This window comes from Delphinus delphis, chromosome 1 (genome assembly GCF_949987515.2).
Source record: "Delphinus delphis chromosome 1, mDelDel1.2, whole genome shotgun sequence".
NCBI classification, from domain to species: domain Eukaryota; kingdom Metazoa; phylum Chordata; class Mammalia; order Artiodactyla; family Delphinidae; genus Delphinus; species Delphinus delphis.
Window position 1 is genome coordinate 132,472,157 of NC_082683.1, and position 22,513 is coordinate 132,494,669.

The 22,513-nt window shown below is 43.0% G+C and overlaps 1 protein-coding gene across 1 annotated transcript in view; it reads left to right on the plus strand.

The window, feature by feature from the left end:
• BRINP2 (BMP/retinoic acid inducible neural specific 2) overlaps window positions 1–22,513 on the plus strand; it is a 117,687-nt gene that overhangs the window by 85,584 nt on the left and 9,590 nt on the right. The window contains exons 3-4 of the mRNA XM_060009723.2: window positions 9,691–9,881; window positions 10,961–11,169. Coding sequence (XP_059865706.1) covers window positions 9,691–9,881; window positions 10,961–11,169 — 400 coding nt within the window. The remainder of the gene's footprint in view (window positions 1–9,690; window positions 9,882–10,960; window positions 11,170–22,513) is intronic.

Genomic DNA, 22,513 nt, shown 5'->3' on the forward strand with positions numbered 1-22,513 from the left:
ACCTGGATGGAAGCCCCCGGCTGCGCTCTTTCTGTCTTTCTTGGCTCTCAGTGGCAGTTTTTGTTGACCTCGTGTATGGTGGAGGAACGCAGTGCTGCAGGGGGTTTGGTGACCTTAGAGTCAGTAGCTGCTACGTGGAGGCGTTCCTTTTCATTTGCATCTTTCAAATTGGGAACACCTTGTAGCCATTTAGTATTCTAATCGGAGACCCTTTTGCTTCAGATCCAGAGCTGGCCTGGCCCCCAAGCCCTGCTGAAGCTCCCGTTGCCTGAGGCTTGGCGTGGGGCTTGGTTCCGCCTTCCTGTCACAGGCCCCTTTGGATTCCGGAAAATCCCTAAACTCACGTGCAACCAGAAGCATCCTGTATTGGCAACCGGACTGTTAGTGTTTAGCAGTCTGGGACAGAGATAACTACGATCACTTCAGAATACAGATAGAGATTTTTTGTTACGTATACAATATTCTCGGTGTCGGTGTGTCCGCTCGCTCCTAATAACACACTGGATTTTACCCTCCAATCGGGATTGTACCTTTCCTAAACTTTGTTTTGATTATTAATAATTTTATGGGTATGTTAATCCTTTGACAAAAATATTTGCGATTCACTCTAGGCTAATCTAAAATGCAATAGAAAGTGGCCTAAACGTCTGTTAATTGTAGCCCTTAACTGAAGCAACGTTTTGAAGTGCTTCAGTTAACGGCAGGCAGGGTCCACATTGGAGAGCTCTGGTCACCCTTGGTTTAACCTGTGAGCTCTTTATGTAGTCACCTCTGTTGCTTTAAGGGCCCTTTCCATATGGCCTTCCCTAGTGCTTAAAATGTTTGCTTTCTCATACTGTTGACTGTGAAACAAACACAGTGGGAGAAGATTTTAGGAGAAATGGCTAAATTGAAATGAAAATTTACTTGATGTCTTAATTGAAACAAAGATGATGGCTTAATTGAAGTAGCATGTGTTAATATAATTGTTATATAGAAAACATCCTTTTCCTAGGGGAAAAAAGAGCCTTGATTATTTTATTATGGAAAAAAAACCTACTAAATGAAAAATCGGAAATGAACATTTATTATTTGAATAGCTCAGGCTGCCTTCCAGTATTGCCTTCTGAGGTTTTCAGTTGCTGGAAAGAACCAGGTTAATAAGTTCTCTAAGCACATTTTTTGTTTTTTTACCACTCTGGCTCAAACTCCATTCACAGATGTTTCCTCCATTATTTTGATTCAGTGAAGGGCCCCAAAGGGCAGGCAGGAAACGGAGTGAAGTAGAAGAGAAAACCACTGGGTGCTCTCAGAGCCTGAACCTTCCTGCAGCCAGCTGAGGCCTTATGCCTAATTCTGAGTCGACACCCCACCAGTTTATGGAAGCGAGTTTTGTTTATTTGTTTTGGGAGGGTGTATTTCTCCACTGAAATTCTCCTACCCCCTCACTTACACACACACACACACACACACACACACTCACTCTCTCTCTCTTCCACTCACAAACTCGTGATTGCCCCTTTGACTTTCACGGGGGAGGTGGTATAACACGTTGGTAAATACTGTGCATCCTGGGACCAGACAGCCTGTGTTTCAGTCCTGACTCTGCCACCTACCAGGTGTTACCTACTCGGCAAATTATTTGTGCCTCGATTTCCTTGTCTGTAAAATGAGGATAATTATATTTTACCTCTGATAGGGGTGTTTTGAATATTATATTGGTTAATACTTGCAAGACACTTGGAATGCCTGGCACATGCTAAGAATTCATTAAATGTTAACCATTACTTTTTATTACTGGCTCATAAAAACCTTCCTAAGACAGTATCATTCATTTTCTAAGTCATTTGTTATTCTGTGTTATGATTTTCAGAGCAGCCCTAGGAGCTGGAATCAGGCCTTTATCTCTGATTCCTTGCATGGTACCCTGTGCATGGAGTTGATTTTTTTTCTAGGTCTTAATTTTTCCTCCTGCAAATGGGTATATTGAAACTACCTTCATCCAAAAAAGGTTTTGCTTTGGTGCATATGTTGCACTACATTTTGGATATACAGTACATTCCTGTTTTGTGTAGATAATTAAAGGAATTAAGTGTTCTGGGTAATGAAAATATCTTTGTTGAAAGATAGTAAACTTTTAAAAAGCATTAGAATGAAATAAAATACACTTAATCGAATATACACAAAGGAAAATAGTGTTATAGAAACAGCAATATGGTATTGACCTGGGTTTTGGTCATAGCTCGGCCACTTACTGTGTGACTTTTTGCAAGTTATTTTCTTAACTTCTCCGGGTCTCATTGTTACTATTGTCACCACCATCATAGTTGTTGTTAATAGCACTGGGATAGGGTTAGGACACAAGATTTTGTTCTGGTTCTAGTGCCAAATGGTTATATTGTTTTAGGCAAACCACTTCCCTCTTTGTTTCCTGATTTTCTTATAATGTAAGAGGAATGCAACAGGTGTTCTCACCTGCTCTGCATGCTGGCATGTGGTGGTGCTACAGATGGATGATAGGGGTGTCCATATATTGATTCCCTCAGCCCTTGGGGTGACTGGGCAGGGTCTGGGGTAGCAGGACTCCCTGTGCTTGTCTCCTCAGGCCCGAGAAGCCTCATTCATTGATCCCAATGCATCACATACAGAGAATTTTCAATGTACATGATAACATGGAAGAGGTTGGCAAATAGTATTCAAATGTTTCTTCTAATTCTAATAGCCCAAATTTCCCTCTTGGTAATTTTGTGACATCAGGCAAAATACCTAGCTTTCTGAGCTTCAGTATATTCATTCACTTGAGTAAGAGACACTCAAAACTTTTGTTCGGTTTGGATAAAATATGTGATACAATCAAATATGTCAAGTCTGATGTTGGACAAAGGAAGATGAAGACTAAGGAAAAGTACAGAACTCCAAGATTGTTGCCTCTTTGGGGCTCTTTAACACTATGAGTGTGGCAGAGATTGTTGTTAGACCTAGTATAGGGGATTGGAGATGTTGATGTTTAACACCGGGTGTAAAGCACAGCAGAGTCTGAATGGGTGCTCCATACTCGCGGCACTTCGGCACGTGGACTGTCATTGGAAGTTGTCCATGTCCACTGAAGACAGTGAAAGGGGATTCAGACTCAGTTTACCAAAGCATAAGAAAATACCTTCAGTGCCTTGATTTATATATAAAAAATGCACAAAATATGCCCGTAAGTTACATTTTTGTAAATCAAATCTAATTTTCTCATTGATATGTATACACACTTAGAATGCTTTACTTTTATTTCACATCAATCACTAATTGGTTGTTGCTTCTGTGTATTCTCATCACTAACATTTTTTATCTAGTTTCAATAATTTGCAAACAAGTAAATGATTCGGAGAGCTGTGACATGAAATAATGGTTGTTTATTTTATTTTATTTTATTTTATTTATTTGTGTGTGTGTGCTACGCGGGCCTCTCACTGTTGTGGCCTCTCCCGTTGCAGAGCACAGGCTCCGAATGCACAGGCTTAGCGGCCATGGCTCACGGGCCCAGCCGCTCCGCGGCATGTGGGATCCTCCCGGACCAGGGCACAAACCCGTGTCCCCTGCATAGGCAGGTGGACTCTCAACCACTGCGCCACCAGGGAAGCCTGGTTGTTTATTTTAAATAGATAAAATAAATGAGAGACTCAATCATTCAACAAAAATCTATTGAATATCTACTATTGTTCTGTTTTACAACATCTAGCATTGTTCTGTTGCTGTTGAATAAGACAGAAAGAATCAATCCTGACCTCATAGTATTTATGTTCTAATGGAAGAGAAAGAGAATTAAAAATATATATTATGTCAGGTAGTATAAGTGCTAAAAAGATATGTAAAGCAGGGCATGGGGAAGTAGAGGTAGGTGTGCTCTTTTGGATGGGATGGTCAGGGAAAAAGCTTCTCGTAGGAGATACTGTTCAGCAGTCCTGAATGAAGTGCACTAAGCAAGCAATGTGAGAACCAATTTTTATTTATTAGATTTAATTAAAGTGGGATTCACCTCTTTGGTGAAGTGGCCTTTCCTTTCAGTGAGGAGCTATCACCATTGTAAGAAACTGGAAAATGGAAGAATACCTGCCTTTTTCACCCCCTAACAAACTAAGTGATATGATAGAAATTCTTTGTTACTTAATGAAGTCTAGGTGTGGCCTACAACAAAGCAGGGAGAGTGGGTTTGGTGCCAGAAACAAACACCATCACCAAGATTCATGTCAAGGAGCTTACTGCCTATGTTTTCTTCTAGGAGATTTATAGTATCAGGTCTTAAGTTCAAGTCTTTAATCCATTTTGAGTTGATTTTTTATATGATGTAATATAGGTGTCCTGTTAAATTCTTTAGCATGTGGTTATCCAGTTTTCCCATTATCATTCCAGTTATGTCAAAGGAGACTATCCATTCCCCATTGAATATTCTTGGCTTCTTTGTCATAAAATAATTGACCATATATGCATGGGTTTATTTCTGGGCTCTTTTGTTCCTTTGACCAATGTGTCTGTTTTATGTCAATATTATACTGTTTGGATTACTATAGCTTTGTAGTATAATTTGAAGCAAGAAGTATGATACTTCCAGCTTTGTTCTTCTTTCTCAGGATTGCTGTGGCTAGTATTTTGTATTTTGTGGTTCCATACTAATTTTAGGATTGTCTTTTCTATTTTATAAGAAATGCCATTGGAATCTTTATAGGGATTGCAATGAATCTGTAGGTTGCTTTGGGTCATATGGACATTTTAACAATACTAATTTTTCCAGTCCATGAGCATGGAATATTTTTCCATTTATTTGTGTCTTTTTAATTTCTTTCATCAGTGACTTACAGTTTTCAGTGTACAAGTCTTTCACCTCCTTGGTTAAATTTATTCCTAGGTATTTTATTCTTTTTGATGCAGTTGTAAATGGGATTGTTTCCTTAATTTCTCTTTCTGATATTTCACTATTAGTTTATAGAAATGCAACAGATTTTTGTATATTTATTTTGTATCCTTCATCTTTACTGAATTTTTTTATTAGTTCAAACAGTTTTTGGTGGAGTCTTTAGGGTTTTCTATATATAATATTATGCCATCTGCAAATAGGGACAATTTTACTTATTCCTTTCCTATTTGGATGACTTTTATTTCTTGCCTAATTGCTCTGGCTAGTATTTCCAGTACTATATTGGATAAAAGTGGTGCTAATGGGCAATGTTGTCTTATTCCTGATCTTAGGGAAAAAGCTTTCAGCTTTTCACCATTAAGTATGATATTATCTGTGGAATTGTCATTTATGGCCTTTATTATGTTGAGGTATGTTCACTGTATACCCACTTTCTTGAGAGTTTTTATCATAAATGGATATTGAATTTTGTCAAATGCTTTTTCTTCATCTATTGAGATGATCATATGATTTTTATCCTTTGTTTTGTTAATGTGGTGTATCACATTGATTGATTTGATGTCGAGCCATCCTTCCATCCCTGGAGTAAATCCCACTTGATCAAGGTGTATATCCTTTTATTGTACTGTTGAATTCAGTTTGCTAATATTTTGTTGAGGATTTTTGCATCTATGTTTATCAGGGATATTGGCCTGTAATCTTATTTTCTTATAATGTCCTTGTCTGATTTTGGTATAAGGGTATGGGTGGCTTCATAAAATGAGTATGAAAGTTTCCCTCCTCTTCTATTTTTTGGAAGAGTTTGAGAAAGATTGGTATTAATTCTTCTTTAAATGTTTGGTAGAATTTGCCATTGAAGCCATCTGATCCTGGACTTTTGTTTGTTGGGAGGTTTTTGATGATTAATTCAATCTCTTTACTAGTAATTACACTGTTAAGATTTTCTATTTCTTCATGATTCAGTCTTGGTAGGTTTTATATATATATATATATATATATATATATATATATATATATATATATATATATATATATGTTTCTAGAAATGTATCCATTCTCTCTAGGTTGTCCAATTTTGTGTATAATTGTTCATAGTAGTCTCTTATGATCCTTTGTGTGATATCAGTTGTAATGTCTCTTCTTTCATTTCTAATTTTATTTGAGTCTTCTTTTCCTTTTTTTCTTGCTTAGTCTAACTAACAATTTGCCTATTTTTTTTTAAACCTTTCAAAAAACAGCCTTTAGTTCCATTGGTCTTTTCTATTGTCTTTTTAGTGTCTATGTCATTTATTTTCACTCTGATCTTTGTTATTTTTTTCCTTCTACTAACTTTGGGCTTAGTTTGTTCTTCTTTTCTAGTTCCTTGAGGTGTAAAGTTAGGTTGTTTATTTAAGATCTTTATTTTTTCTTAATGTAGGCATTTATAGCTATAATCTTCCCTCTTAGAACTGCTTTTACTACACCCCACAGGTTTTTGTATTTGTGTTTCCATTTTCATTTGTCTCTAAATATTTTTTGATATCTCCTTTGACCCATTGGTTGTTCAGGAGCATGTCGTTTAATCTCCATGTATTTGTGAATTTTCCCATTTTCTTCTTGTAATTGATTTCTAGATTCATACCATTGTGGTCAGAAAAGATGTGTGATATGATTTTAGTCTTAAATTTATTAAGATTTGTTCTGTGGTCTAACATATGCTCTATCCTGGAGAATGTTCCATGTGCCTTTGAGAAGTGTATTCTGCTGCTGGATGGGATGTTCTATAAATATCTGTCATGTCCATCTGGTCTAACATATAGTCCATCTGGTCTAACATATAGTTTAAGTCTAATGTTTCTTTGCTGATTTCTGTCTGGATGATCTATCCATTGTTGAAAGTGGGGTATTGAAGTTGCCTTCTGTTATTTTATTTTATTTTTTTTTTGCGGTACGCGGGCCTCTCACCGCTGCGGCCTCTCCCGTTGCGGAGCACAGGCTCTGGACGCACAGGCTCAGCGGCCATGGCCCACGGGCCCAGCCGCTCCACGGCATGCGGGATCCTCCCGGACCGGGGCACAAACCCGTGTCCCCTGCATCGGCAGGCGGACTCCCAACCACTGCGCCACCAGGGAAGCCCTGCCTTCTGTTATTGTATCACTGTCTATTTCCCCCTTCAGATCTGTTAATATTTGCTTTACATATTTCAGTGCTCCTATGTTGGGTGCATAAATATTTATAAATGTTATATTTTCTTGATGAATTGATCCCTTTATCATTATATAATGACCTTTGGCTTTACATCTATTTTGTCTGAAGTAAGCTACCCCAGCTTTCTTTTGGTTTCCATTTGCATGGGATATCTTTTTCCATCCCTTCACTTTCAGTGTATGTGTTCCTAAAGCTGAAGTGAGTCTTGTATGCAGAACATGGTTGGATCTTGTGGGTTTTTGTTTGTTTGTTTGTTTAATAAGCTGCTCTATGTCTTTGATTGGCCATCCAGCCAATAAGAAGTGAGTTCAAGCAACTGTTCTTTATGCTGCAGTGGGATATGGGATAGAAAATATTTTGACAAATACCCTGTACTTTAAAGTTTAGCATTTCCTCCACAAAGGAAATAAAAGATAATGCATTATTATGAGCTACCTGCTTAGATAAATAAAGCCACACAGTGGGAATTTTAATTTGTCAGAACCCTGAATTATTAGTTATCCCTTTTCCTTTGTTTCCCTGGTAATGTTTGGCACATGCCCCCGCTCTCTGTCTTAGTTTCTAGAATTAGATAGGGGAGTTCTGTAGCCTCAAATGGGCATGGATTTTTATTTATTTTGAATTATTTTATTTTTTTCTGTGGACTTGTCATTTGTACTTCATGGATTTTGGGGGAAGTTTAGACCAAGGTGTAGCCCTGTCATGAAGAGCAGAGTTAGGATGGGTGAGAAAGTTGAGAAGACTACATTTTGTGGTTTTCTAAGGCAGTGGAGCCGATCCTTACTAGTATAATTTGGGAGGCAATGGAAAACCCCTTTTTTACTAGTGGATATGATCATTTAAATCTCACCCTTTAAAATACAAATATTTCAGTGAGGAGTAAAGCATGAAGATTAAAATTCCAGATGGAACTAGAAGGGAACTTTGCCATCTTCTAGAATAGAGCTTCTCAAAATGTACATCCTCTTAGTTCCTTTCAGGATGTCCATGCTGACATTTGCAATAAAGGTGCAAAAGCAATGGTGAATGAAACTGCTGGCATCTTAACTTAAATAAAGGCAGTCTCACCAAATGACACTAGTAGTCAGGTATTCATCATTACGTACCTAAACATACACACACATACATGTATGCTTAACTTCATGAATGTCCTTGAAGCAGTAAAATTTATTAATTTTATTGGATCTTGACCCATGGGTACATGTCTTTTTTAATATTCTGTAAGATGAGATGAAAAGTACATATAAAGCATGTTTGAGGTTACTGAAGAATGATGATCTCAGAGAAAAATACATTTGTGATTGAGTTGTGAGTTGACCTAGCCACTTTTTTCATGGGACTGAATTTTTCTTGAAAGAACAACCAACAATCTATGGTTATTCAGATTTTAGTGTTTGGCAGACATTTTCTCAAAAAAAGAATGAAGCAAGCCTGCCTCTTCGAGGAAAGTAACTGACAGTACTTGTTACCAATGATAAAATTTAAGCTTTCAAATGAAAATTGAAATTTTGGAAAACTTGTATTTGTCATCATGAGCTTGACAGCTTTCCAATATTTAAAGACTTTTTTCTTGAGATTTGTGGGGATATTAACAAATATGAAGTTTTGATATTATATAATAAAAAGTGTCAAAATGTGGAAGATCTGAATAACTCAGTGGTCCCATATTTTCCAGATGGATGACCAATACATGATGTTACACAATCATAAAGAGTAAAAAGATCCATTCAAAGTACCATATAGAATGCTGGATTTTAATGTAACTGAGTATGAAAAGCTTATTGATAATGGTTTCAGATTCCACACTGTAATTAACCTTTAAGAAAGTACATTTGTTGAGTTTCGTGTGGTACCGAAGAAGAATATCCACAATTATCACAACAGATTGAACTTAGAAGAAAATATGAGAATGCAGCTCTCTCCTGCTAAGCCAGAAACTCGAGAGATTTGCCAAAAGGCAAAGCAATGCCATTCTTCTTACTAAATCTGTTTTGTTCCAGAACATACAGTGACTGTCACACAAATATGTTATTTATGTTATATATGATGGATTTATTTCTATTATCTTTAAATGAAATAATAGATAACTAAATTTAAATTTTCTCAGTTTTAATTTCTAAAGGGGTAATTATCATTAGACAGAAGCCACCTAAATACAGGGACTTGATCATGTTTAAGAGTGTGATCGGGTCCTGAGACCAAAAAGTTTGAGAACTGTTGTTCTAAACCCACCTCCTGACTTTCCAAATGGGTAACAGAGGCCATGAGGTGACTCATCCACTGAGTTGCAGTTGTGACTAGATCTTATTTCAGCAAACCACTTCCAATATTTTCGTTGTTTGTTTTTCCCCATTACACTACTACCATGACTGCCTTCAGGTGAATAAGCCACTCTCCAATGGGAGCGTGTACTAATGGAGGTCAGCTGAGGTAGGGCTTTCTTACCGACTGGGAATCAGAGACCAGAGGGCCTCTTTCAGGCAGTGGTCCCTCCATCTGCAGAGATGTATGCTGACAGGAGATGAGGGGGTGCAAGTGGAGGAAGAACATTACCTGCTTCCGATTTTATGCCTCTTGTTCCAAAATACAGTGAGCTTTTCCTTGTCCCTCGACTTTTCCTCCAGGGAGTTTGCACGTTGGAAAGTGAACAGCCTGGCTCTAGAAAGGAAGGACTTCTTTAGTTTGCCATTGCCTCTTGCCCCAGAGTTTATCCGGAACATCCGCCTCCTCGGAAGGAGACCCAACCTGCAACAGGTCACCGAAAACCTGATCAAAAAGTACGGCACTCACTTCTTACTTTCTGCCACCCTCGGAGGTAAGCAATACCACGATCCTACACTCATTGGTTGCCAGCTCATCGAAAATAGCTTTAAGACCCCTTGACTATAGCTTCAAACTCTTCCTGGGTCTTTTATTCTTCCTGGCCTATTATTGACTGGGAAACGTTTTCTTTCTGGCGCATTTGTCAACAGTGTAATCTCTTGACATCCAAATTCACCCCAGAACATTGCTTATAAGCATCCTCCTGGGGAGGGGATGTGGGGTAAGGAGGTTGGGGGACAGACAGACTCCTACTAAGCACTTGCCAGAAGTGCTCCCACTTTTCTTTTGAGTGAGCCATCTAACCCCGAGGTTTCTCCATATCTTAATATTGGCTGTGGCTACAATAGTGAGACCCGTAGGCAAAGAAGTAAATGTCCACTGAGTCCCTGACCTCTCTGCTTCCACTCTGTAGAGATTGGTAACCAGCCAAACCAATTAGAATGACTCTGGGCTGGATGGAGGCAAAGGTGGAAGGGGACCTATGGCTAGGACCCAGCGCAGAACTGAGAGCTGGGAATAGGCAGCATTCTCTCTGCCCTGGAAAGGAGAAAGCAGGATTTATTATAACATTTAGCTCACTGTCTGATGGACAAAAGGAACTCTCCAAGGGTTCAGGCCAGCTGCCGGCATGTGGTAGGCGCTGAGTGTTTGATGGGGAAAAGGGAGGTTGAGCTTCAAGGCTTTTGCCCTTTGTTAGGGAGCAGAAATAGCCACGGTGACTTCTTATAAACAACCTGAGACGGAGAATTTTATCTTCCCCATGGAGGTAGATTGCCTGAGATAGAGATCAATAGAGGATGTTAACTGGATAAGCTGGAGGGGCGGGGGATGAGCTTTGGGAGATTACGGAAGCAGGGAGGAGGCGGAGGGCCTCCCAGGCAGTGGTGCCCTTATCCTGTGGCGCAGTCTGATGACATTGTTCTGAACATGGCATGGATGAGAAGAGTCCGTCAGCAGGGGCCGTGGGCTCCCTCTTAGCTCGGTCTCCCCTGGCGAAGGGTTTCACATTCTTATTGGTAGGGGATTAGGGAGCTGAAGGCCTCACCAGTGCACCCATGTTGTTTGCTGTAGGAGAAGAGTCCCTGACCATTTTTGTGGACAAGCGGAAACTGAGCCGAAAGTCAGAGGTGGCAGGAATTGCCCCTATAGTCGGGGGCGGTGGGAACAGCTCTGCTGTGTCCCTGGAGATCCTGCACCAGCTGGCAGCCTCCTACTTCATCGACAGAGAGAGCACCCTGCGACGGCTGCACCATATCCAGATAGCCACAGGGGCCATCAAGGTAAGGGCCTGAGAGGTCCTGGGGGAGGGAGGGCAGACAGGCAGAGAAAGCAGAGGGAGGCCTGGGTGTTAACTGGCTCCAAGTGAGCCAGGCCTGACTGATGGAAGTGGGAAAGCAGCTTTCTGATGTGGGCACAACCCTAAACCAGCCCTAAAACATGGTCTGCGTCTTCCTTCTGCAGCAAATAGTCACGTGGCTTCTACCCTAAGGCAGGCTCCAGCCGAGGGACTGTGGTGAAAGGTAGACAAGGGCCCTGCTCTCCAGAGGTTACATTCTGGTGGGGGATGAAGATAATACACAAGTAAAAAATCAGCCCAGTAATTCCAGATAATGATATAAGGAAAAGACCGAGTCGTAGGTACAGATTTCCTGAGGTAAGAGAGGGGAACAGTGAGTATTAGCCAGATTGGTCGAGGGAGGGCACTTTGGGTTTAGACTTCGAGGCTGAGATCTGAATCCTTAGAAGTCAGCTGTGTGTAGATCCGAGGGAAGGGTGTTCAGGCAGGGGGAACAGTAAGTGCTAAGGCCCTGAGGCAGGAACCAGCGTGGTGCCTTGGTGAAACACAGAGAAGACTGCTGTGACTGCAGTGAGATGAACAAGAAGGATGCTGGTCCAAGATGGAATTCAGAGGTAGGCTGGAGCCAGATCACGTGGCTGTGAGAAAGTGCAATAGAAAACAAGCAGAGGGGTGATAGGATTTCATGTATGGTTGAAAAAGCTCAAGAGTTACTGTCACTTTAATAACTATAACTTTCATCCCATGTTCTCTACTGACATCTAGAAGATTTCTAGGACAGTTCATGTTGTTTGAGGGAAGACTAGTGAAGATACTTGAGAACACTGGATATTCTACTTCTAAATATAAAGTTAGGATGCTGAGGGGGTTCAGTCTTGTCTTACATCCTGCCTTCATCCCATCCAAGACTCACAAGGAAGTTTTATCATTCTTTCATTCATTTGTTCAATAAGTATTTAAATTTTTTTATTTTATTTTATATTGGAGTATAGTTGATTCACAACATTGTGTTAGTTTCAGGTGTGCAGCAGAGTTATACATATTCACATATCTATTCCTTTTCAGATTCTTTTCCCATACAGTTTATTACAGAGTACTGAGTATACTTCCCTGTGCTCTACAGTAGGTCCTTGTTGATTATTTGTTTTACATATAGTAGTGTGCCAATCCCAACCTTATTGAACACCTGTATGTGTCAGGGACTGTTCTGGATACTGAGAATCCAAGAGTGAACAAAACATATGAAGTCCCTGCCCTCGCGAAGCTGAAATTCTAGTGGTGGAGACATAATTAAATACATGAACAGTGTCAGGTGGGCTTAATGGTATAAAGACATGAAGTCAGGGAAGGAGATAGAGGGTGATGGGGACATGGTACTTTAGGGAAGACCAGAGATCTGAATGAAGCAAGGGAGTGAGTCACATGTATATCTTGAGTGAGTGCATTCTAGACAGAGCGGGGAGTGAGGGCAACTGCCCTGAAGTGGGAGTGTGCTTGGTAGGATCCAGGAGCACCGGTAGTGTAGCTGGAAGGAGTCAAAAGGGAGGTAAGGTGGCAGATGAGGCTCCAGTGGTCGCAGGGCCTGGATCATGAGGGTATTACCGATCAGGGAAGAGAGGAGAAAGAGGGATCCTGGAGACCAATGCAGTCATTACTGCACTGGTCAAGGTGAGAAACAGTGGTGGCTTGGACAAAGCTGGTGCTATACAGGTGGTGAGACATTCACAGGTCCAGGTTTTGATGGTAGAGCCTATTGAGTGTTAGCTAAGAAATTGGAAGAAAGGAGTCAAGATTAACCGTGAGATTTTTTGGCCTGAGCAACCTGATGAACAGTGATTTCATTAACTGAGGATAACACTAGGGGGAGATGCAGATCTGAAAGAAATAAATCAAGAGTTCAGTTTTAGACATAGCGTATTTGACATTCCTATTAGATGTCTAACTAAAGATATCTGACAGGCAGTTGGCTATCAACACCAGGATTTAAAGAGAAATGTCATGATTGGAGATATAGTTTGGCTTACAAATATATCCACATATGTAGTTGGTATTTAAAACTTTGGGAAAGGAGGAGATGAGATCACTCGAGGACTGAATGCAGCTAATCAAGTGGCCCCAGGGCTTTGAGTTGTGAAGCACATCAATTTTCAGAAATGGGCCAAACGAGGAGGATTCAACAAAGGAGGCTGAGACAGAGCATAAAGGTATGAAGAGAACCAAAGCTGGATCACAAAGCCATGTGAAGAAAGTGATTCACAAAAGAAGGAGCAGGCAACTGTTGAGCAGTCAGATTGAGAACTGACCTTCAACGTGGCATCATGGAGGTAACTGGTAACCTAGATAGGAGTAGCTTCAGTGGCATGAAGGGTATAAAAGGCTGAGTGGAGAAGGTTCAAGAGAGAGAACAAAGTGAGGAATCAGAATAGTAGAGACAGTTCTTTAAAGGTCTTGCTGTAAAGGCTCATAGAAAAAATAGGTGATAGCTGGAGACTGATGGGGGATCAAGGGAGCTTGTGTTTTTGTTTTTAAAATGGGAGATATTCCAGAATATTGGTATGTTGATTAAAATGACTCAGTAGAGAGGGGGAAAGTGATGGTGCAGAGAGACAGGAGATAATTGCAGAAGCAATCGAGGTGGTGAGAGGTTGCTATTCCAGGCACAAGTGGAGCAGCAGGTCTCACACAGGACCATGAACACTTCATGCTTTGGAGGCGGAGGCTGTACAGAGCTCACAGCTCACACGTGCAGTGGGATGGCAGATGTGGCAATGGGACGATGCGGATGTTCTCTTCTGATTTATTCCGTTTCCTTGATGAAACAAGCAAAGTCCATGGCTAAATGAAAGAAGGAATTGCTGAGAAAAGAATGTACGAAATGGTCATTCAGAGCGTTAAGGTCATCAACTGACGAGATGACTAGATAAATGGACCGGATTGTTGGGTGTCACCAAGGACTGACTCATTTGAGACTCATGGTCGTAATTACAACATGAGGCCTGTCAGCGGCGTTGTGAGTTTTATCAGCTACATTCAGCACGTCTTGTTCAGACAGGCATGGGAGAGATGGAGAGCTGGATTTAACCAAGGGGTGTGTGTGTGTGTGTGTGTGTGTACAAGATGAAAGAAAAAATAGGCAAGGGAGTTGAGAGTATATAGAAAGGAGTGATTACAGTGGTGGATCAAGGGGTCTGAGACCATTATAGGATGATAGTGAAAAGTTGGCCAGGTCAAAAGATTGGGAGTCTCAGTAGATTTGATGACTTGTTATAGGGAAGAGACTAGAGTAGGTACAAGTGTGTAATGCTTTATATTGCTATTACAGAGGGTCAGGTTCTGGGGCACGGCCATGGGCGTGGGAGCCTAAGATGGGGTTGGATAGAGGACAAGATAAGGAGGTGAGGAGGCCAGGGGACTGGGAGGCTGGGTATTAAGGGATCACCTATATGGATGCTGACGTCAGCAGGAATGATACAGACCCGGGTGGTGGTAAGAAAGAGGGTGGTGAGCAAGCTAAATACTGAAAATCCTCAGTGAGGGAGGGGGAGTGACAAGAAAAATAGACGGCAACACAGAGGAGTAGTGGGTGATTGTCTTCACGTTTAGAGAGGAAGGAGGACCGGTGTTCAGGATATCACAGCGGAAGACCCACCTCACTTCATGCCAGTGTGAGGTGTGGGAAGGCAGACAGCCACTGCTAGAGAGGACGGCAGGGGAAACCACATCCTCCAGAGCTGCTAGGTTGTGCTTAGAATGAAAAGGTGAAGCGGACTCTTGAGAAGAGATTGAGGTTATAGATGTTCTTGCTGAGGAGTGATCATGAGATCCAGAGAGCATGATGGAGGTTAAGTGAAGAAAAGGGGTCAGATTGGGGGATGGCCAGTGTCTGGAGTGAGAGTCTGAGAGAGGAGGAAGACGGAAGTTCAGACAGGCTAGGGTACGTTTGGGAGGCTGGTATCTTAGGCAGCTTAAAATGATGTAAAAAGAACTGCAGTAGCACAGAGTGGGTTTTACCAAGAAGACAGAACTCTGTGGAAGCCCTCTCACCCTTCAGTCCTCTAGTGGACTGTGTCAAAGTTGGAGAAGAATTGGTCTTATCCATTCGTGAAAGGTAGGCCTGGATCAGTAACTCTGTGGTCCCATTAATGTCCCTTCCTGTCCTTTGACCTGACCAACTTCTCACTTTCTCTCATCCCTCCATGGCCTCATTGTCTTTTTGCCCAACTTAGATCTCTTGGTCCATCACTATAATCACTCCCTTGCATGTTCTCTTCAGCTTACCCTTTGCCTCCTCGTCATGCCCACGGCCATTCCTATAATTCAGAACCTCATCACGCTTACCTGATTTTCTCACATAACTAGTCTTCCCATCTGCATTCTCAGCTCTGCTCCCTGATTCACGATCTATGCTGCTCGCACGAGTGCACATCGTCATATCGTATCATTCCCCTGCTTAAAATCCTTCAGTGGTTTTTGACTACATGGGACAGAGCCCAAACCACTGCCTTCCATCCAGGGCGGCAGTGTGAGGCATTGGAAAGAACCCGCGAGTCTGAGCTCTACCACTGCTCATGGCAAGGCTTTGATCAAGTTACCAAACTTCTCTGAGCCCCCATTTGATCCTTCTCAAATTGTTGAACAATCAGAATAATTTCTAACGTGAAGGATTTCTGAGAAGTTCAAATTAGAAAATGTAGAGAGGACATGAGCCACAGCACAAGTGGACCTTGAAAAGGGATAATTCCTCTTCTCAACAAAATGGGAAGGCAGTTGAAGACCTGCTGTCCCTGTTGTCTTTTTAGTTTCAGCTCCAAATGCTCCTTTTACACTCTTCTCAACCCTTGTTTCCCCCCTCAACCCTTCACTTACCATTTATTCCATGTAAGCCAGTCCTGTCTACCTCCTAGTCTTTGTTCAGATATGCCATGCTCTTGAGTCTCCCTTCCTGGTACCTGCTGTCTTTTTCGCTTACAATCCTCATCTGTTCACCTGAGTGGCTTTTCCTAACCCTTCTTCGCTTGGCTCAAAAAGGTAACTCTTTCGTGAAGCCTTTCCTGACTCCCAGGTAGTTAAATGTTCCTCTTCAGTGTTTCAAACACATGCCTCCCTTATACGGATTATCATTTGAACTGATTGCTACCTAACGTGAGAGCCTCTGAAACTATGCGATTCTTATGGGAGGGACTGGGTCTCAGGCATCTTTGGTTCCCGGTGAGAGTACAGAGCCTGCCACATTATGGATAATGAGTAAAGGTTTGCTGAGTGAATGAATGAGTCACTGACCCCACTTTTCACATGGGTTGGGCTCTTCTCAGTGTGTGTGCAAGTGCCTGTAAGCGTGTTAAGTTGAAAGAAACAAGGTGGATGCAGTATCAAGATGATTTGTTAAGAGAACTCTGGTGAAGGATACCATAGGTCTCTAAGAACAAGACACTAGATCCAATCCAGACACATAGGTGTGGTAAAAGAACAGTAACGCTCCCAGGTTACTCTGTTTCTTGTTGGAACACGCCTCTACTTTTTCATCTCTGCCTGCTTCATTTTCCTGCATCTCCTGTTCTTTCCTCTGTTTATTCTAGACTTTCTGTACACCGGTGGCTTCAGCCCACCTTTAGCTTTGTCTTGCTCTGAAGCTGACTCTGGCCCTGGCTGGACGTAATCTGTTTCGTCTCTCAGCCAGTGCACTCAGGACGGGGACTCTTCTCTTGCTCATTGTAGTATCCTCAGTTCCTGGTACATAGTAGGTGCTTGATAATTATTTATTCCGAATTTTGTAAGCGTCCATGATCAACTCTTAAATTTCTTTTTTCTCTCAGTATCACAGTTCTAAATTCCCCGGAGAAAGAGTCTGGTTCAGGATTCATCTCAGGCCAACACAAAGAGCGGGGGTTACGTAATCTCAACCATGGCTCACTGATTCACTTCTTTAGCAAGGACTGTGGGTGATAGCGTGAGAGGTGGGCAGGCACTCGAATCCACGTCTGTTATAGTGCCTGTAGGTGCACGTTCTCGAACTAGAGCCACTGCCCGTCTCCTCCAGAGAAGGGCCACCATCCTCGGAAGCCTCTTCTTGGAACTCCTCGGTCCCACGTGGCATGAGAGAGGATTATTCAGCTTCCGCTGAGCTGCTTGACCTGTAGCTGTTTCTGTTTGGGAACACCGTGGGTTCTCCCCATGGGTTGCAATTCAGAGAACCATGAAAAAAAACAAGGCATTTAGTGTCTTCTCCCCCCTCTGCTCATCTCCACATAGTTTAGTGACCTGTCCAAGGACGCACCCCTAGACTAAGGAGCAAAGGGAGGTGTTGGCATCCTGTGCCACAGTGCTGCTCCCTTGCTAGGGTTGACCTGACCATTTTGTCCTGATAGTAATGGTGTTCCACAGGAGGCCATCTCTTTGCCTTAACACACAGCGTTTGCAGATCCAGACAGCAGGGTCCCCCTGCAGCACACCCCTGTGAACTCACACTCCTCTGCTGGTACTGCAGCCCCTGCCACCTACTTCCCTCTCCTGAACATGCCTTCTCAGGGCTTGAGCTGGTTTCCAGTGTGGTCATTGCTCTGGATGGAGGTGAGGTGGAGGTGAGGGGCTCTGCCCATTTGCTCAGCCTTGGTGAAGGAAAGACCCTCGAGCATATCTTCCTGTTGCTTGTTTCTCTAAGCAAAGGTGCTCTTACTTTCTACCCTTTGTTAGCAACTTCTTTTCACTAATGTGGAGAAAGAGGCACCCTGCCCCCTTTTGTTTATCCAACACACGCCCGAGACCCCACTGAACATCCCCCTCTGTTGCAAGGTTTACCCTGGTCAGTACATACCTCTGTTGCAGGATTTGTCACATTAGACTGCAGCTGTTTACATGCCCATCTCCACCTGCCCACACACAACAGCAGGGCTTAGATCAGTGGGGACTCTTTTCACATGCATACAGTTCCAGGTCCCTTCACAGTGTCGGGTGTGTGGTGAGACACTCAATAAAATGCCTGACTGATAGCGGAAGGCAGGTTACCTGGTTTAGTGGGAGACGAACTTACTCAAGTGAGAAGACTGGGGATTGGGTTTCAACCTTGATACTTACTATTCCTATGGTCTTGGGAAGTTAGTTATTGAACTCCATGACATGGACTTACCAACTGTTTTACTCACCTGTACCCAGGGCTTATATTCAGCTGATATGACCACATCAGTGATTAAAATATTAAAACACTTCCATACAGGCTGGTAAATCATCTTCACCCAATCTGCTGTGTGCCACCCTAACCACCTTTATCTCTCCCCTGGAACCCCGGGATCTCCCCTAATAGTAACCAAAGGACTAATGTAACTCTGGAGACCCTCAGAGCCCTGCTTTGGCACTACGGCTGGCACCTCTCCTGATGAGTGACGTCCTACCTGCTGATACATACTGTGAATAACATATTGTAAATATCACCCCTCACTCTACCGTAGGATGGGGGGTGACACCAAATGATATAGTTCACATGAAAACACTTTGAAAACTGTAAAGGGCTGAATACATATTCATCCTGTCCATAATTCCCAGGAAGGGATCGGAGCCCTGAAGGAAGGGAGGGGCCTATTTCCTAGTTGTAGCTCACCCTCTGATTCATTGAAGGCTGAGGAGGGACTTAGTGAGGAGGGTTTGAGATGCTCATGAGCTGCCCGAAAAGAGCCCACATAAAAGTTCACGTGGATTGCAGGATGGCAAGAGGGAGTGGTTCTCACAAGCATTCTTAAAGTGACTTGTCCAAATTTCTCCCTGTAGCAGCCTGGGATTCAATTTGCAGCTCTTTGAATCACACACACTGTCAGCCGTGCTCTCCTGGCCGGCCCTATCGCTCACAATTAGAAGCCCATTTCACTCGAGCTTAGCTTTGCAGGTGCCCCCCTCGGTAGGACAAGAGCAGCCAGGGAGTTAAGGGCAGGGGGAGGAGAACAGGCTCACTGGAACGAGGGTTTGCACAATCTGGCATTTATGGAAAATTGGATGCGCTAATGAACCTGAGATCCATCAGGGCTTTCTGAAGGCAGGACTGTCTCTATCAACAGGCCAATTAGCACACAATTATTTTCTCCCGAAAGCTTATCTGAGGCGCTCTTTGAATGCTTGCGCCTGAGTGAGCTGCACTTTCCATTACCTCTGGGGGCCCTCTTTAGAATCCGCCAAAGCTGTCTGCCTCTTCTACAGGGAGAGGCACGGGGTTCTCCGCTCCAACCTGCCAGGGACTCTGGGGCTTTCATCCCTCGGGGGGAGGTGTCCTCAGCTCATCCTGCTTATCAAGTCAGTGCTCAGGCAATGTCTGCAAGAGGACCCTCTCCAGCTCCCCTTCTCCTTCCCACCTCCTTGCTTCTCTAGGGAAGACAGGTGGCTCAGAGCAGAGTAGCAGGGGAAAGAGCAATGACTTTGGGATCTAGTAAAACCTGCGTGAGCCTTCCTCACTCGTGGAGATCTGGCTTGAGTCATTTCCTCTAACAGGAAATGATCAGGGGGATCATGGTCTTTGTCTCTTCTTCATTCCTGTCCTTGTGCCACAATTAACACAGTGGAGCTACTCACACCCTTTCAATGACTTACCTAATTGATTATCCTCTTGTAGAACTGACCTTTGGAAATAGCAAAGTAAAGGTCAGAAAATCGCATCAGAGCCGGCCCCAGAATATTGAACAAGATTGTGGTGGCGGGGGCGGGGGTTGGGAAGCAGACGGGTTGGTGGTAGATAGGTAGGCATAGTGGTAGGATAAAGGGGAGGAAAGTGGCTGTGCTATATGTGCCCCCTTGGGGGTCGTCCTACTTCTGCGTAAGGTGTGTAGCTTTCTCACCTGTTGCTGGTGAGTGTTCAACTCAGGAGTGGGTGGACAGAAAAGCCAGGGCAGAACTCAGGACAGTATGGTGGCCAGCTTACCTGGAGGTGGGGACAGGCAAATCTCCCAACTACCACACTCAGCATCCCACTCTGCCCTTCAGCCCATCCCATTCCAAGAGAGGCAGGGTTCCCCAGAGTAGCTGGGCTAGTCCTTGGCCATAGCTCTTCTTATAGGAATTTTTGCACCGTGTGGATAAAGAAGACTTTACCTTGACATAAGCCTGACTCTGCCTTCCCACTGCAGTTTGACAACTAGCCACTCACCAACTCACTCAATACAGAGACATTATTCAGCACCAAGTGCCCACCTGTGGAGGGAGGTAGGCTCACGTGGAGCACCAGGATTATAGAAACATGTTTCCTTGTCTGTAAACTCCTTATGGTAGTGGCTGTCTTACTGTGAGTTTTGGATTCTCTTTGAATATGTAATAGATGAATAAATGAGTGAAAGAATAAATGAATGAGTCAAATGAATCGTAGCCCTGCAGGTGACTAGCTGTGTGACCTTGAAGAAATCATTTAACCTATCTGGCCTTGGTTTCCTTATCTGTAATATGGGATAATAATATCTAAAGTGTATACAATTTGTCTTAGCCCATGTTCACATTCTGAAGAGAGGGCAGATCGCTAAAATACTTTGGATGAACTGGTCTGTTTACACTTGTTTTTTAGGGTGATATTATCTAAATGGGTTTACCTCATTTTAATTTTCTGCAGCCCTTTGACGTGCCCTCACAGGAGGCCCGGAGCTTTGAACTGGAGTCTGAGGACTAAAAAGTCAAAACCCTGTTTCAGCTAACTCAGCAGCTCTGTGGTCTCGAGTACTGTAACTCCCAGAACCTTGGTTTCCTTCTTTGAAGAGTGATAGGAGTGGGATTTGTCTCCGAGTTAGTGGGAAGGTTAAATGGCATGATCTTGGAGGATGAACTTGGAAACTGTGCAGAGGTTTCCTGCCTCTGTCATGGCCTTGATCCCGTCCCCGATCCATGCCGGGTCTTGCTGCCTCTCATGCACTGTGTCTATTGCTTCCCCTTGGTCTTGGTCTGCAGTTACCTCTTTTTCTCCCAAATCCCCCCTTCCCTCGCATCCCTCCTCATCCTTCAAGACCAATTTATATATCACCTTCTCCATGAAGCCTTCTCAGACTGCTTTAAGCTACAAGGTTCTCTCCCGTCTCTCTCTTTACTGTATTAGTCTGTGTCATACCATCTCTCACTTAATTACTCTCTTCCATGTGTATTTTTTAAGACCAAGTATACTAAATTCTCTTTAAACATGTCACTTACACTTTGGTATTCACCACGGTAACTAGTAGGACGGCAGACAGTTACACTCCACACTTTCCAGCCCATGGGTTGTAGATCATGCTGCCCCTTCTTTTTTTTTTTTTGGGCCGTGCCGTTCAATCCCTGGTTTTAGTTTTCCCCAACCAGGGATTGAACCCGGCCTCTCAGCAGTGAAAACCGAGAGTCCTAACCACTGGACCACCAGGGATGCTGCCCCTTCTTTTTCTCAAAGTGCTTTCCCTCCCTTCTCTTCTTGTCCACTTTCTACTCACCTTTAAAGACCAATTCAGTTGGTGTCCCCTCTGCAACTCCTTCCCTTGTTTAGAGCTGTGGTTTCCTCAGGGCTCCTCATGGCGCTTTGCGCCTGCTCGATGTGGATGTGTATCAGTCAGTTGGATATGTACCTGCCTCCCCCACAGGGTGTAACCTCCTGGAGGACACACTACATAACTTGTACACCTTTGTGCACACCTCTCCACCCCCCGAAGCCTGGAACAGATTACTCATACATTCTCTAATTTATTGAGTACCTGCTATGTGCCAGGCACCCTGTTGAGTGCTGTTGACAACCTCGTGAGCAAAATAACTATGAGCTTACCTCTGTAGAGCCTTTAGTGTGTGGAGGACCCAGGCTTTAACTAAATACTCGCAGAAAAGGATGGAAAACTGCAAGTTGTATGCTTGTTGCGGAGCCGAGGTGCCCGGAGCTAGGAGAGAAGGTCAGAGGTCTCAGGGCCAGTTTCCTTGAAGAACTCCGAGAAAGGCACTCTATGAATGTTTGCTAAATGGTAGGGAATTGAACAGTGGCTGCCCAATAAATACTCGTTGATTGGTTGATTGATTTTTGGCAAAGCCTCTGGAGATCCTGAGAAGAAAGGGCCTCGGGTCCCCATCATTCTTATTACATAATTATTTCAGTGCATTTAAAGCTCCCCATTTTTCATCTTATACTTTAAACATCAGGGAAAAACCGATAGGCCAACTTTATAATATGTTAAAATGACTGCGGTGTTTTGGAATATTACATAGCTATAAGAGTTTATGTATATTTAATACGCTTATTAAAATATGCAGTAAGCCCATGGCTGATTTTCTCTAAGGACGTCTCAGTGCCGAGGTGGGATTTAAATGTTTAATATTAATAATAATACTCATATTTCTCTAGTGCTTTTCATCTTCGGGAT